This window comes from Sphaerodactylus townsendi, linkage group LG03 (genome assembly GCF_021028975.2).
Source record: "Sphaerodactylus townsendi isolate TG3544 linkage group LG03, MPM_Stown_v2.3, whole genome shotgun sequence".
In the NCBI taxonomy this organism is placed as follows: Eukaryota; Metazoa; Chordata; class Lepidosauria; order Squamata; family Sphaerodactylidae; genus Sphaerodactylus; species Sphaerodactylus townsendi.
The window spans coordinates 14,167,970-14,183,738 of NC_059427.1; the positions used below are offsets into that span (position 1 = coordinate 14,167,970).

General features: G+C 46.6%; 1 protein-coding gene across 1 annotated transcript in view; it reads right to left on the bottom strand.

The window, feature by feature from the left end:
- Positions 1–10,640, bottom strand: part of SLC44A4 (solute carrier family 44 member 4) — a 63,911-nt gene extending 53,271 nt beyond the window's left edge. Inside the window, exon 1 of the mRNA XM_048489066.1 lies at positions 10,409–10,640. Coding sequence (XP_048345023.1) covers positions 10,409–10,454 — 46 coding nt within the window. The 5' untranslated portion in view covers positions 10,455–10,640. The remainder of the gene's footprint in view (positions 1–10,408) is intronic.
- Positions 10,641–15,769: the final 5,129 nt, after the last annotated feature.

Consider the following 15,769-nt stretch of genomic DNA (forward strand, 5'->3'; position numbering starts at 1 on the left):
AATTTGACATTAGTAGGAGAATGTAAATGGATAGATAGAATCTACATTGCTTCGAATTTTAATGTTGTATTAGTGAGCACAGTAGCATCACTGTAAGGTTTTTTTCCTGTTTTATCTGTGTGTGGATGTATTGTTGTAACATGATAAAAAAATTCAATATAAAAAAAACATGTGTATGTAACCCCTGTGTTCAGAATGGGTTGACCCAGAAAGGGGTGGAGACTGGTGAAGTTAGAGGAAGCAAGGCTACCAGGATGGGACCTTGATTTATTTCTATATAAGCTCTTAACACCTTGTTTAAGGTAACTTCAAAGTTGTTGGGAACTAGTGGGAAGGGAGTTGTTTGTTTTTGCTGTATTGTAAATGTTAGACTTTATTGTTTCAGGGCTTCCTATGTATGTAGTGGATGGGAGTTCTTTTGGGGACCTTCATCATCTTGGATCCCGCTCACCAAGCCTCTGAAGTCTTCATAAGCCAACCACCAGCAAAGAAGAATTTGACGGCATTATTAGTAGACTGTACATATACGGACTTGAAATGCAACCTACTAGGACTGTACATTGTTAAATGTTAATGTTAAAAGTGTTATTTGTTAACTTTTTGTTTTAAATTTAGTTCTTTGCAACTCCTTCCAAGTTCTGCCCCACAGAACCTACAGACAGAGGTTACATGTACACTGACTATTTCTTACGAACAAATGTAAGGCAGATGTACAGGCAGGATGTATATGTAGAGAGCAGGCAAAATGGTGAAACCGTTCCTGGACTGTACCATTTCAACTACTGGTGAGTGGATGACTGGTAAGATTTTTTGTTTCCTCAAGGAAAAGATGAATCACACCACTCAAAAAATGAGTAGTAAATCAAGGAAAATGTTAGCCTAGAGCCGTTTTTCCTAAACTTCTAGTTCAGAGGTGGTAATCCTTTGAATCCCAGCGCCAGGAGGCATCATAAGAAGAAGGCCTCTGTTGTTGGCCCTCCAAAGGAACTGGCTGGCCACAGCGTGAGACAGGATGCTGGACTAGATGGACATAAGATCTTCTTATGCTTTTATGTCCAGGGAGTATTTGTACCAGTCCGTCATGGAACCCCTGACTGCAGTCTAAAGCGATACATTCAGGGAATTCTAGTACTTCAGTTTGTTTGAATGAGGGTGTATGTTTGAGGAGCGTATCTAAAAGGACTGTGACTAAGTGTTATTCAAAGAGTTTTCATTTAAAGGTACTAACAGAACAAAGGGATATAATTCTTAACCTATAGCATTTTCAAGTAGCTGCTCTCAAATGCCTTTCCCTTGACACTGTTGCGTCAGACATGCCAGGACTTTGTTCTAACTTCAGGTGGTTTTTGGTTAACTTAACCAAGTTAACCAAAAACCACCTGAAGTTAGAACAAAGTCCTGGCATGTCTGATGTAACAGTGTCAAGGGACTGGGTTAAAAAAAGAAATAGTTCTTGTGAATTCTGCTGTTTGCTCTAGGTTAATGCTGCTAGTGGCTCCACTGAGCTCAAATGGACTTACTTCAGAGTAGACAATTTTAGCATTATACTGTTCTTAAGGACCTCTCTCCAGGAGTAAGTGCCATTGAATAATGGGAGTTACTTCCGGGTAGCCCAGTTTAGAATTACTCCCTTCCCTGTTTTAAGTTGGCTCCATTGTAAATTATTGCTGATTTTCCTGTGGGATGGCTTTACTGTATGGTTAACTAATCCAGTGTACACATTGGCAGGGAGGCAATATGCAAACATTTGAAACAAATATATAATTCATTTATGGAATTCATTGCCCAAAGATACAGCTACAGTCATCGTCTTAAGATAACTTTAAAAAGTCTTAGACAAAAACTTAGAGACAAGACGTAGACAAAAACATGGAGGTTGAGTCTCCCATCAGCCATTGGACAAAATAGCCCAATGGAACCTCCATGGTCAGAGGCAGTGTACCTCTGAATATCAGCTGCTGGGAACCAAACAGCAGTGGGGAACTACTGCCTTCTTGCAGAGCTTCTGGGACCTCTGATTTGTCATTGTGGGGAAACCAGAGTCCTGCAAGAAGTGGACTTTTGGATCTAGTCCACCAGAGATCTTCTTTTGTTCTTCGTAAGCTTCTTTTGAAGAATGTTAATATGTTATGATCCAGGAACTGGGCCTGCCAGTTTTGTTACCTCCTCTGAAGTAATGTGGCTGGCGTCTGCCTCCCACTATTAAGGCTATTCCCACTCAGGGATACTCCAGCTCCACCCTTTCACATTCCTGGAGTGACGGAGGACAAACGCCCATAAAGGTGCCTCTGGTCTCCTTTGAACAAAGCCTCTTTGTCTCCAGGTATTCCTGCTCTTCTCAATACAGAATGATCTGGACAACCCCTAAAAGAAACTGCACACCTATTGGCATGAAAATGGTTCGTGTCTGAGTGAGGGGTACATTCAGATTGCTCGGGTTGGCCGACAGTAGCTCCAAACAAGAAAAACGGAGGGCAGATTTAATAATGACCTTCTCAAGAACCCCTTCCCTCCTTCCTTCTCTTGTATTGAACCAGGAGTTGCTCTAAAATAATTTTTTTAAACTACAGCAAACTAAGAGAGAGAGAAAGAGGAAGATCGCCAGTTCAAATCTCCCCCCAGGTCTTGGGCCTTTTCCTCACTAGATATCTCTGTGTTAAATGCTATCAAGTTGCTTCTGACCCATGGTAACCCTATGAATCAAGGGCCTCTAAAATGTCATATCACTACCAGTCTAGCTCAGACTTGCCAACTGAGGCCCATGGCTTCCTTAAGAACATAAGAACAAGCCAGCTGGATCAGACCAGAGGCCATCTAGTCCAGCTCTCTGCTACCAGAGGGTCTTACCAGGTGCCTTTGGGAGCTCACATGCAGGATGTGAAAGCAATGGCCTTCTCTTGGCTGTTGCTCCCAGCACCTGGACCCTGTTAAGGCATTTGCAATCTCAGATCAAGGAGGATCAAGATTGGTAGCCATAAACTCAACTTCTCTCCATAAATCTGTTCCAAGCCCCTTTAAAGCATCCTCCAGGTTAGTGGCCATCACCACCTCCTGTGGCAGCATATTCCAAACACCAATCACACGTTGCGTGAAGAAGTGTTTCCTTTATTCTGCCCCTAATTCTTCCCCCAGCATTTTCAATGAATGCCCCCTGGTTCTAGTATTGTGAGAAAGAGAGAAATTTCTCTCTGTCAACATTTTCACCCCATGCATACCTTATAGACTTCTAATCCCATCCCCCTCAGGACGTCTCCCTTCCAAACTAAAGAGTGCCAAACGCTGCAGCCTCTCCTCATAAGGAAGGTGCTCCAGTCCCTCAATCATGCTCGTTGCCCTTCTCTGCACTTTTTCTTCTTTTTATAGAGTTAATCTATGGGTCGTCTTCTTTTTCTGCTGCCTTCAACATTTCCTTGAGTTATTGTCTTTTCCAGGGACTTGCCTTCTCATTATAGCCTCAGTTTAGTTTCACGGGACAGTTCAGGCTTGATTTGATCTAGGACCCACGATTTGCCTCTTTGGTGGTCCACGGTATCTGCAACCCTCTCTTCCAGCCCCACATTTCAAAGAATCCATTTTCTTGCAGTCAACTTTCTTCACTGTCCAACTTTATTAGGACTAATAAAAGGAAACACTTCTTCACACAACGTGTGATTGGTGTTTGGAATATGCTGCCACAGGAGGTGGTGATGGCCACTAACCTGGATAGCTTTAAAAGGGGCTTGGACAGATTTATGGAGGAGAAGTCGATCTGTGGCTACCAATCTTGATCCTCCTTGATCTCTGATTGCAAATGCCTTAGCAGACCAGGTGCTCAGGAGCAGCAGCAGCAGGCCATTGCTTTCACCTCCCGTGGTCAGGAGTCCCAAAGGCACCTGGTGGGCCACTGCGAGTAGCGGAGTGCAGGACTAGATGGACTCTGGTCTGATCCAGCAGGCTCGTTCTTATGTTCTTATAAGCAAACCTCTCTCAGAGTCCCCTGCCACTTCTGCAAAACAGAGATAACACTATCCAGCCTTCCAGGGCTGGATGCTTTAAAAAATATCAGGCTAGGTTGAGGAGGAGCTGTGTCTAGTAGCATTTTCCTGATGTTTGTCAGGAGGCCTGTGGCTGGCATCTTCAGAGGATCCTCTGAAGATGCCAGCCACAGATGCAGGCAAAATGTCAGGATAAATTGCTACTGGAACACAGCCATGCGACTCGGAAAACCCACAACACCCTAGTGATTCCGGCTGTGAAAGCCTTAGATAACACTTTAAAAATATTATTTATATCTTACTTTTTTTCCCCCTTGACCAAAATATCAAACTGTTCTTTCATCTTCTGTCTTGTCCCCACAATGAAACCTCGTGAGGTAGGTTATGTCAAAAGGTTTCCAACGGGCCCAGGGTCACCGGGTTGAAAAGGTTTTTCCCAACTCTAGTCTGACTTTCTTACATTGCCCTACTGGGAGTGTTTTACAAGGGCTGTTGTAGACACTACCACAAAATAACAAATACTAACTGTGTTATTAGCAGTGGTGTAGGAGGTTAAGAGCTCGTGTATCTAATCTGGAGGAACCGGGTTTGATTCCCAGCTCTGCCGCCTGAGTTGTGGAGGCTTATCTGGGGAATTCAGATTAGCCTGGGCACTCCCACACACGCCAGCTGGGTGACCTTGGGCTAGTCACAGCTTCTCGGAGCTCTCTCAGCCCCACCTACCTCACAGGGTGTGTGTGTGTTGTGAGGGGGGAAGGGCAAGGAGATTGTCAGCCCCTTTGAGTCTCCTGCAGGAGAGAAAGGGGGGATATAAATCCAAACTGTTCTTCTTCCTTCCTCTTCCTCTTCTTCTTCCTCTTCTTCTACTTATATGCCACCCCCCCTAATGTGGATTCAAGGGCACAGAGCTGGCAGAGGCTCCCTCTCTTTGTTTCTGTCCCTCTAGGAACTCTGGAATGCTTTTCCTCATTTCACCCTCACAACAACCCTGTGAGGTGGCTAGAGGGAGAAAGAAAGCATGACTGGCTCAAGGCAGTGCTAGATTAAGACCTGCTGAGGCATGTTTAAGAGGTCCTCTCGTACTACTTTTTTTTACTCTTTAGAGTTTGACCCACGTCCCTTCGCAACTTGTTCTTTACATCATATCTTCCTGCAATAACCTGCCAATTGAAACCAGATTTTTTTTCTCCTTCTGTTTTAAAAATTTGCTTCCTTCTGGTAATAGCAGACTACTCTTGTCATGCCTTAATTGTTTTATAGACTCCTAGACAGGCTTTTTCTTTTCTTTTGGTATTTCCTTGTTCACGGGCTGGACAGACATAAGCAAATACCATCCGCCTTCCACACACCCCCTGCCACTTTGAGCTGCACCCTTCTAACCAAACACACCAATTTGCTCTCCCTTGATAACTCCCATATCCCTTATTTTGGGAGCTAATAGGAGATGGGGGCTACCTCTTTGGACGATTCCACACATGAGTAAAATAGGTTCGACCCAGTTCCCTGAGAAGGGTACTGACCTAGGTCGAAGCCATTGTTGTTCCCCACTGCAACCAGCTTGATCCCAGCTCAGAGGGCGGAATCATCCCCTATGCCTCTTCGCCTCGTTCAGTTGACATACTGTTCTATGGGCCATGTTTCATCTACCCCACATCGTTATTAAAAAAACTGCCTCAGGGAATGGAGAGGGACCGAAGGTGCGTTTTTTGATTGGCCAGCTGTAATGCATGCCTGAAACACCTTAGCCAGGATTGGCTGAATGGGGACTCCTGGCACCAGAGATTCCGTGACTTTACTGGAATCGAGGCTGAGTTGGAGCTGGTTCCCTGAAAAGTAGTAGTTCCCAACTGGAGTGGAAATTCTTAACCATTACATCGGGCTTAAGCTGGTACACAAAACCACGTTGATCTTCAGTGGTTGTATGGAGCACTCTAGGTCGAACGCAGAAGTCGAACTTAGGTCGATAACTCCAGTGCGGAATCGACCTTTGAGAGTCTATATAAAATTACACCCCTGAACCAAACTTCACCCAAACCTGGCTGGTATCATCACTGGCAGAGACTCCTGAAGACACCTTGCAAGTTTGGTGCTGCTATCTTGAAAAAATGCACTCCTGACAGGCACCTCAAGAAATTTCCCCAGATTCTCCTTTTGAACTGACCTGGCTCCATTGCAGCTAATGGGACATTTCTGGGTATGTGCAAGCAAGCTGCACATTTTTCAAGGTAGAGGCACCAAACTTTCAGGGTGGCTTCAGGAGACCCTCCTAGTAAGAGCATCCAGGTTTGGTGGAAAGGCTGCAGCCGCTTTGGGACTCTTTAGTTTGGAGAGAGGGAGGCGCCTGAGGGGGGACAAGGATTGAAGTCTATGTACCATGCATGGGGTAGAAAATGTTGACAGAAGAAATTTTTCTCTTTCTCACAATACTAGAACCAGGGGGGCATTAATTGAAAATGCTGGGGAAGAATTAGGATTAATAAAGGAAACACTTCTTCACGCAACGTGTGATTGGTGTTTGGAATATGCTGCCAGGAGGTGGTGTGTGTGATGGCCACTAACCTGGATAGCTTTAAAAGGGGCTTGGACAGATGCATGGAGGAGAAGTCGATTTATGGCTACCAATCTTGATTCTCTTTGATCTGAGATTGCAAATGCCTTAACAGACCAGGTGATCGGGAGCAACAGCAGTAGAAGGCCATTGCTTTCACATCCTGCAGGTGAGCTCCCAAAGGCACCTGGTGGGCCACTGCGAGTAGCAGAGAGCTGGACTAGATGGACTCTGGTCTGATCCAGCTGGCTTGTTCTTATGTTCTTAATTTTGCTTCAAGGGGCAGTGAGAGATAGGCCCTACCCCTTTGAGGGTCCGTAAAATTGGACCCCTTGAAGCAAAGTTCACCAAACCTGGGTGCTTTTACCAAGAGGGTCTACTGAAGTCACCCTGAAAGTTTGGTGCCTCTACCTTGAAAAATGTGCAGCTTGATTACACACCCCACCCCAGAAATGACCCATTGGCTGCAATGGAGTCACGTCAGATCAAAGAATCTGCCAGGCTCTTCAGCAACTGTCTATGGCGGGAAAATGTCCCACCATAGACTTAAATGGAGCTTGCTGTTATGCCCAGCTGGCTCTGTGCTGGAGATTTTATTGGGGACTCTGGAAAGGGTTTTGCTCTGGGTAGGAGCACCGAATTTCCTTCAGGGCTGCTGCTGAGTCTCCTGAAAGGAACCAGCCAACTTTGCTGAAGTTTGGATTGTTGGGGACTCATTCTGTGAGCAGCAGGTTCTCCTTCAGTTGGGTGCCCATAGCATTTGCTATAAACCACTTCTCAACGTTATGGAACTCAAGGTGGCTTACAACATAGATAAAATACATTAAAAGAATACATAAAATACATAAAAAGATGGGTTGTTGTCTCAGTATCTGAATGCTGGATGTATTCACTACTGAATGTATTCACTACTGTATTCACTACTGTAGAAAACTGAGCCTGGGTAAGGCACCTGCTGGTGAGGTACAAGAAACGTGACCTTATACAAAAAAATGAAATGGGGCAAAGGCCTCTTCTGAGGAGGGTCACGGCTTTAAAAAGGTTAAAACCATCACTTTGATTTGTAGTTGGAAAGAAGAAGAAGAAGGAGGAGGAGGAGGAGGAGGAAAAGGAGGAGGAGGAGGAGTTTGGATTTATATCCCCCCTTTCTCTCCTGCAGGAGACTCAAAGGCTTACAATCTCTTACCCTCACAACAAACACCCTGTGAGGTAGGTGGGGCTGAGAGAGCTCCGAGAAGCTGTGACTAGCCCCAGGTCACCCAGCTGGCGTGTGTGGGAGTGCACAGGCTAATCTGAATTCCCCAGATAAGCCTCCACAGCTCAGGCGGCAGAGCGGGGAATCAAACCTGGTTCCTCCAGATTAGATACATGAGCTCTTAACCTCCTACACCACTGCTGCTCCTTGGGAATTGGGAATTGGCAGAACTAGGGAAATAGACTCACCCCTCCAGCTCACAGACCTAATTAACCAGCCATTTTTAACTAACGGAGGTTTCTTCCAACATTCGCCCTGTCAGAGGCTGACCAGAATAACAGATACCATCTTGCGTGCCGGTAACTTGAACCACAGCACCTCTTATTGTACAATAACCATTTCCTGGTTTCTACTGAAAAGTTTATGTGTGTGTGGCGGGCTGTGTATGTATGTGTGGAACGGCATAGATCAGGGGTAGGGAACCTGCAGCTCTCCAGATGTTCAGGAACTACAATTCTCATCAGCCCTGCCAGCATGGCTAACAGGGTTCCTGAACATCTGGAGAGCCGCAGGTTCCCTACCCCTGGCATAGATGTTAGTCGAACTCCTTTTTCTCACTGCAGGAAATAAAGGTGTATTTATCTTCTTATATGGTATGATTCACAGGCAAGAGGTGAATTCTGAATAGAGTCACTTGTGGCCACGAGAGCTGTAGAAAACGCAGGGTTAAGACACCATGCTCGCAAAGCGAGAAATCACCAGTTCAAAACCCTCCTTCGTCATGAGTTCAGTAACTGACCTTGGGCAAGTCACTCAGCTGTTTCCCTTGTACAACATGGGGGCGTTGGCTCACCTTACACAGCTGTAAGAATGTGTGTGACACACTTTGAATAAGCATGACACAATTTGAGCACTCTAAAGCACTAGACATACACACATCAAGTGCTATTTATGGCTTTCTCCACCCCACAGCCAAAAATTATGTGGTAGTAGAAAACGGTATCAAGTCACAGCTGACCTATAACAATCACATAGGGCAGTGGTCCGAAACCTTTTTTCACTTGTGTACTCCATGGCAACCTATTTCCTTAACATTGTACCCCAATATTAGCAAACCCATTACATAATTTTTTACAACCCCACTGGGCTGGGAACCACCAAAGCCAGGGCTCTTCAAGGCAAGAGACCTTCAGAGGGGGTTTGCCTCTGCTTAGTGACCCAAGTATCCCACGGTCATCTCTTGTCCAGTATTAACCACTGCCAATCCCGCTTAGCTTCCAAGATCTGAGGAAAATCAAGCCAGCCTGAGGATATCTAGACCAGGATACCAGAAAGCATAGGCTGAAGTTAAACAAAAAATAAACAGAAGCTACAATTCATTAGCCCAGCTACGCATCCAGGGGGAAGTTACAGGGAGTTATTTGGCTATTTTCCCGTACACAGGAGCAAACAGGGAAGTGAAAACTGGACGTGGAGCAAGCCGAATCAAGTGAGCCCTGGGGTGTTACACACCAGTACTTCAGGGGGCAACAATAGACATTCTCTCAGCTTCTGGCAACAGCACAGAAACAAACTATTGGCGAACCAACATTAATTGTCAATATTATTGAAGGATCTGAGCCAAGTTGGCCCAGATGTATTGGTAGAGTTTAGGGGACTTGGCTCAGCTTGCTCACAACCACCAGTGGCCCTCTAGGGCACAGGTGTCAAACTCGCAGCCCTCCAGATGTTATGGACTACAGTTCCCATCATCCCCTGCCAGCATGCTGGCAGGGGATGATGGGAACTGTAGTCCATAACATCTGGAGGGGCGTGAGTTTGACACCTATGCTCTAGGGCAACGGCCCACCAGCAAGTTTCCCTGTATGTTAAATGCCTACTTCCCATATGCTTTTGTAGGACCAGGAGTGAAGACAATGTCTCCCTACTTCAAACCCACTCCATATATTTGTCCCTTCATGCACATAAAGTTCCCATTGCTCTGCAGGGAAGGGATAGCATTTGTACTCATGACTTGGACACAGGCTGTGTGGAGAAGCAACCTGTACATTTTGCTAAGTAACTAAAACTGTCCTCTCTCCTCCGCCCACAACCCCCCACCCCCCAAAAAAACCCTGTTTTCCTTATTTATGTCCTGTATTTTAAGTCCAGGCGAAATCCACCTACATCACCAGAGCATTTAAGGAAGTTGATGCTCCCATATCTCCCCCACCCCAAAAAGTCCCCTCTGACCTTTGCAGCCACCCACACCCACAGACCATTTGCCTGAGCTTTTCCTTCCGGAAAATCGTTGCCGATCGCTTCATTTTCTTTGATTTATTTCACCTCGCCAGGTTTCAAGGGGGGCTGAACTGGGAACGGGATTTGGTTGCAGGCTCGCACCCCACCCCACCCCCTCCAGCCTTTTCAGCGTTGCTCAGTTAACTCCCCCCCCCCTTCCCAATTTCCTAACCCTTGCAATTCACCCCAAATTCCACATCTTCCTCTGGCGTCAGGGCAGCGCCCCCTCCCCAAAATGGGGACAGTCCCATATTCTCTCGACGCAGAACTTTTGCTGATCCAGAAAATCTCGTTGGTTGGTTCCCATCTGCTCCAGATCCCATCCCGACCCCACCCCCCAAAGCCCAGATCTCTCCCCCTCTCCTTTCCCGCCCAAAGTCCATTTGCACTGATGACCGCGCAGGGACTCACCGTAAGGACCGGGGGCGTCGCTCCCCTTTTGATCTTTCGCCCCCATGGCTGGGAGGGAGCGGGAAGCGGAGGCGCCTCAACCTGCCGCCGCCAGGAGGGAGGGGATTGTTTGAAAGAGGTTCTGGAGCTGGAACCTGTTGCTCGGCGGTTGCCACCCCGCCTGCTTTGACATCACAGCAGCAGCAGCCGCCCTGCCCGGGGCTTGATCAACACACCTGCGGGCCGCGCTCACCTGCCTCCCCGCCAGGACACGCCCCTCCCCGCGCACCAGAGCCCAAGCCACGCCCCGCTCGGCTCACATCTGCACAGAACCCCTCCCCCCACACACACAGGTGTAGCAGGTGCTCCAAACTTTCGCCAAAACGAGCCCGCCATTTCTCAAGCCCGGGTGCCCGTTTGTTGGCTCTTTCCTCCTCTTCCTCCTCCTCCTCCTCCAAGCTGCCATCCCTTTAGCCCGATTTCTCCCAACAACCAGTGCTTTGTTACACATGCGCTGATCCCATAGATTAAAAAGGCCTGGTCAAGGTGGGCCAAGTCAGGCACGCCTGGCTGGACAAATCTGGGAAACGGAGTAGAGTTAGCCAGGGTTAGAGGGAGCCAAAGTCCAGGGCTGCTGGCTGGAGTCAGACAATCTCTTGCCTTGAAAAGAAGAAGGGTTTGGATTTATATCCCCCTTTTCTCTCCGGTAGGAGACTCAAAGGGGCTCACAATCTCCTTGCCCTTCCCCTCTCACAACAAACACCCTGTGAGGTAGGTGGGGCTGAGAGAGATTTATGGCTACCAATCTTGATCCTCTTTGATCTGAGATTGCAAATGCCTTAACAGTCCAGGTGCTCGGGAGCAGCAGCAGCAGCAGAAGGCCATTGCTTTCACATCCTGCATGTGAGCTCCCAAAGGCACCTGGTGGGCCACTGCGAGTAGCAGAGAGCTGGACTAGATGGACTCTGGTCTGATCCAGCTGGCTTGTTCTTATGTCCCCGGTGTGTTCTCCGCCCAGTACCACCTGCTCCATTCTGTCCAGGAAAGTCTCATTTTCGTAATGCGCTGAAGTGTAGATACTTGTGTTTCAAGTTGCTGTATCTTCTCTTCTAACAACGTAACCAACTTGCACTTGCTGCAGGTGTAGCTGCCCGTATCATCTGGCAGAAAAACATCCCACAGCTATTGCAGGTGACAGCAAATACTCCTTGATGATCCATATTTAGATGTCTTACTCAACCTGCTCTTTCCCTTAACCCCTCCTCTTCTCCTGCACCTCTTGCATATATACACATGTAAATGCAAACCTTAAAGTGATTCGTGCTTCCGTGTTTACAGACCTTCAGTCAATAAAGAGGTTGCACAGGTGTGGACAGAAGAGTGTGTGCAAGCATTAACAAATCCATCAGTGTAGAAGCTCGTATTAGCGGCTGACGTTCAGTTAAGTACCAGGAAACGGCTTCATTGGACAGTCAATAGTCACGTAGAAGAAGAAGAAGAGGAGGAGGAGGAGGAGGAGGAGGAGGAGGAGGAGTTTGGATTGATATCCCCCCTTTCTCTCCTGTAGGAGACTCAAAGGGGCTGACAATCTCCTTGCCCTTCCCCCCTCACAACAGACACCCTGTGAGGTGGGTGGGGCTGAGAGAGCTCCGAGAAGCTGTGACTAGCCCAAGGTCACCCAGCTGGCGTGTGTGGGAGTGCCCAGGCTAATTTGAATTCCCCAGAGAAGCCTCCACAGCTCAGGCGGCCGAGCTGGGAATCAAACCCGGTTCCTCCAGATTAGATACACGAGCTCTTAACCTCCTTTCGATCCATTCAGATACATCCTTGGCCCAGCTCTCCACAGGGAGGAAGGGCTGCCCCCTTTTCTTCCCAACAGCGCCCCAGCGCCTGTAACTACCCCAAAACCAACTTCCGCCACCAATTACATCCTGTGCTTCCTGCTCTAGAAAGCCGCATTTACTGAATTGGAACCTGTCCTGCAACTATGTAAGACACGGAAGCCCCGACAAGGAAAAAAGTAGCAACGTCTTAGTGTTCTCTGAATCTCCTTCTTCTTGTGTGCAATGACAGAGAAACAGAAATCCACACATTAACGGACAGCTCCAGTGGAGAAACTAATGGAAACTTTTGCAACTGCAAGCGTGCAGTTGCAGAAGTTTTCATTAGTTCCTCCACTGGCGTTGTCAGTTTTTCAAATGGGCTGTGACTTCAGAAGCAACCCACTGGGCATAGCGCGAAGGTGCTGTTTAGCAAGCAATATTTGCTCATCTCTGGGCTGCAGTGCCTGTTGATTTTGACACATCCGGTTGCTTTTACAGGCACAAGACAAGTCCTGCTAGGCAGGGTCATGTCCGTCCGTCCCCCCCATTCTATCGCCAATCCTATTTCCCCCTCTAGGGTCCACATTCTGAAGTTTAATAGAGAGCCAGCGTGATGTAGTGGTTGTGAGTTCTAATCTGGAGAACGGGGTTTGATCCCTCACTCCTCCACCTGAGTAACAGAGGCTTATCTGGTGAACCAGATGCTTGGACAGATTTACGGAGGAGAGGTCGATTTATGGCTACCAATCTTGATTGTCTTTGATCTGAGATTGCAAATACCTTAACAGTCCAGGTCAGGGGTCTTCAAACTATGGCCCTCCAGATGTTAAGAACATAAGAACATAAGAACAAGCCAGCTGGATCAGACCAGAGTCCATCTAGTCCAGCTTTCTGCTACTCGCAGTGGCTCACCAGGTGCCTTTGGGAGCTCACATGCAGGATGTGAACGCAATGGCCTTCTGTGGCTGTTGCTCCCAAGCACCTGGACTGTTAAGGCATTTGCAATCTCAGATCAAGAGGATCAAGATTGGTAGCCATAAATCGACTTCTCCTTCATAAATCTGTCCAAGCCCCTTTTAAAGCTATCCAGGTTAGTGGCCATCACCACCTCCTGTGGCAGCATATTCCAAACACCAATCACACGTTGCGTGAAGAAGTGTTTCCTTTTATTAGTCCTAATTCTTCCTCCCAGCATTTTCAATGTATGCCCCCTGGTTCTAGTATTGTGAGAAAGAGAGAAAAATTTCTCTCTGTCAACATTTTCTACCCCATGCATAATTTTATAGACTTCAATCATATCCCCGCTCAGACGTCTCCTCTCCAAACTAAAGAGTCCCAAATGCTGCAGCCTCTCCTCATAAGGAAGGTGCTCCAGTCCCTCAATCATCCTCGTTGCCCTTCTCTGCACTTTTTCTATCTCTTCGAAATTTTTTTTGAGATGTGGCGACCAGAACTGAACACAATACTCAAAGTACGGTACAACCACTACTTTATATAAGGGCATGACAATATTTGCAGTTTTATTCTCAATTCTTTTCCTAATTATCCCCAACATAGAGTTTGCCTTTTTCACAGCTGCCATGCATTGAGTTGACATTCCCATGGAACTATCAATTAAGACGCCCAAATCCCTTTCCTGGTCTGTGACTGATAGCATTGACCCTTTTAGCGTATATGTGAAGTTTGGATTTTTTGCCCCTACGTGCATCACTTTACATTTTGCTACATTGAACTGCATTTGCCATTTCTTAGCCCACTCACCTAATTTATCAAAGTCCGCTTGGAGCTCTTCGCAATCCTTTGCGGTTCTCACCACACTATATAATTTGGTATCATCTGCAAACTTGGCCACCACGCTACCCACCCCTACTTCCAGGTCATTTATGAATAGGTTAAAGAGCACTGGTCCCAAAACGGATCCTTGGGGGACACCACTCCTTACATCTCTCCATTGTGAGAATTTCCCATTTACACCCACTCTTTGCTTCCTGTTTCTCAACCAGTTTTTAATCCACAGGAGGACTTCCCCTCTTATTCCTTCATTGCTGAGTTTTCTCGAGAGTCTCTGGTGAGGAACTTTGTCAAAAGCCTTTTGGAAATCCAAGTAGACAATGTCCACTGGTTCCCCCTTATCCACATGCCTGTTTACACCCTCAAAGAACTCTAGTAAGTTTGTAAGACAGGATTTGCCTCTGCAAAAGCCATGCTGACTCTTTCTCAGCAGGTCTTGCTTTTCTACATGTTTAATAATTTTATCTTTAATGATAGATTCTACTAATTTGCCAGGAACAGATGTCAAACTGACTGGCCTGTAATTTCCCGGGTCCCTCCTAGATCCTTTCTTAAAGATTGGTGTGACATTGGCCATCTTCCAGTCTTCAGGGATGGAGCCTGATTTCAGGGATAAGTTGCATATTAAAGTGAGAAGATCAGCAATTTCATGCTTGAGCTCTTTAAGAACTCTTGGGTGAATGCAATCTGGGCCAGGGGATTTGGTAGCATTTAGTTTATCAATGGCTGCCAGAACTTCTTCCTTGTCTACCACTATCATCGCTAGTTCCTCGGATTCGCCTCCTAAGAAGCTTGGTTCAGGTGCAGGAATTTTCCTCACCTCCTCTTGGGTGAAGACAGATGCAAAGAATTCATTCAGCTTCTCTGCAATCTGTCATCTTTTAGCACACCCTTTGTTCCTTTGTCATCTAACGGGCCTACCGCTTCCCTAGCTGGCTTCCTGCTTTTGATATACTTGAAGAACTGTTTGTTGCTGGTCTTGATGTTAAGCAGTCATCGTTCCTCATAATCCTTTTGCCTCCCTTATAGCTAACTTACTTCTCTTTTGCCACGATTTGTGTTCCCTCTCATATTCTTCATCAGTCAAACTGGACTTCCATTTTCTAAAAGACATTTTCTTTTTTCTGATAATTTCCTCAACCTCTCTTGTTAACCATGGTGGCTTTCTTTTGGACTGGCTGCTGCCTTTCCTAACCTGCGGAACACATTCCAGCTGAGCTTTTATGACTGTGTTTTTAAATAACCTCCAAGCATCCTGGACAGTTTTGACTCTCTTGATTTTCCCTTTCAGCTTCCTGCGCACTATCCCCCTCATCTTTGAGAAATTTCCCTTTCTGAAGGCGAATGTAACTACATTAGTAGTTGTCACTTGTTCACATGCAGAGATACTGAATCTGACAGCATTGTGGTCGCTGTTCCCTATCGGCTCAACAACACTGACTTCCTGCACCAGATCCTGGGTCCCACATAGAATTAGATCTAGGATCACCTCTCCCCTGGTTGGTTCCACAACCATCTGCTCTAAGCCACAGTCATTTAGCATATCCAGGAATGCTCTCTCCTTACTATGACCTGAACATGCATTTTTCCAGTTTATATGGGGATAGTTAAAATCACCCATTACCACTACATTTTTTTTTTGTTGGCCTCTCTAATTTCTTTTTCCATCTCAGAATCCTCTTGTGCACTTTGGTCAGGGGGACGATAATATATTCCTAATATTAAACTGTCCTTCACACCTGGTATTGATATCCACAGTGATTCTGTA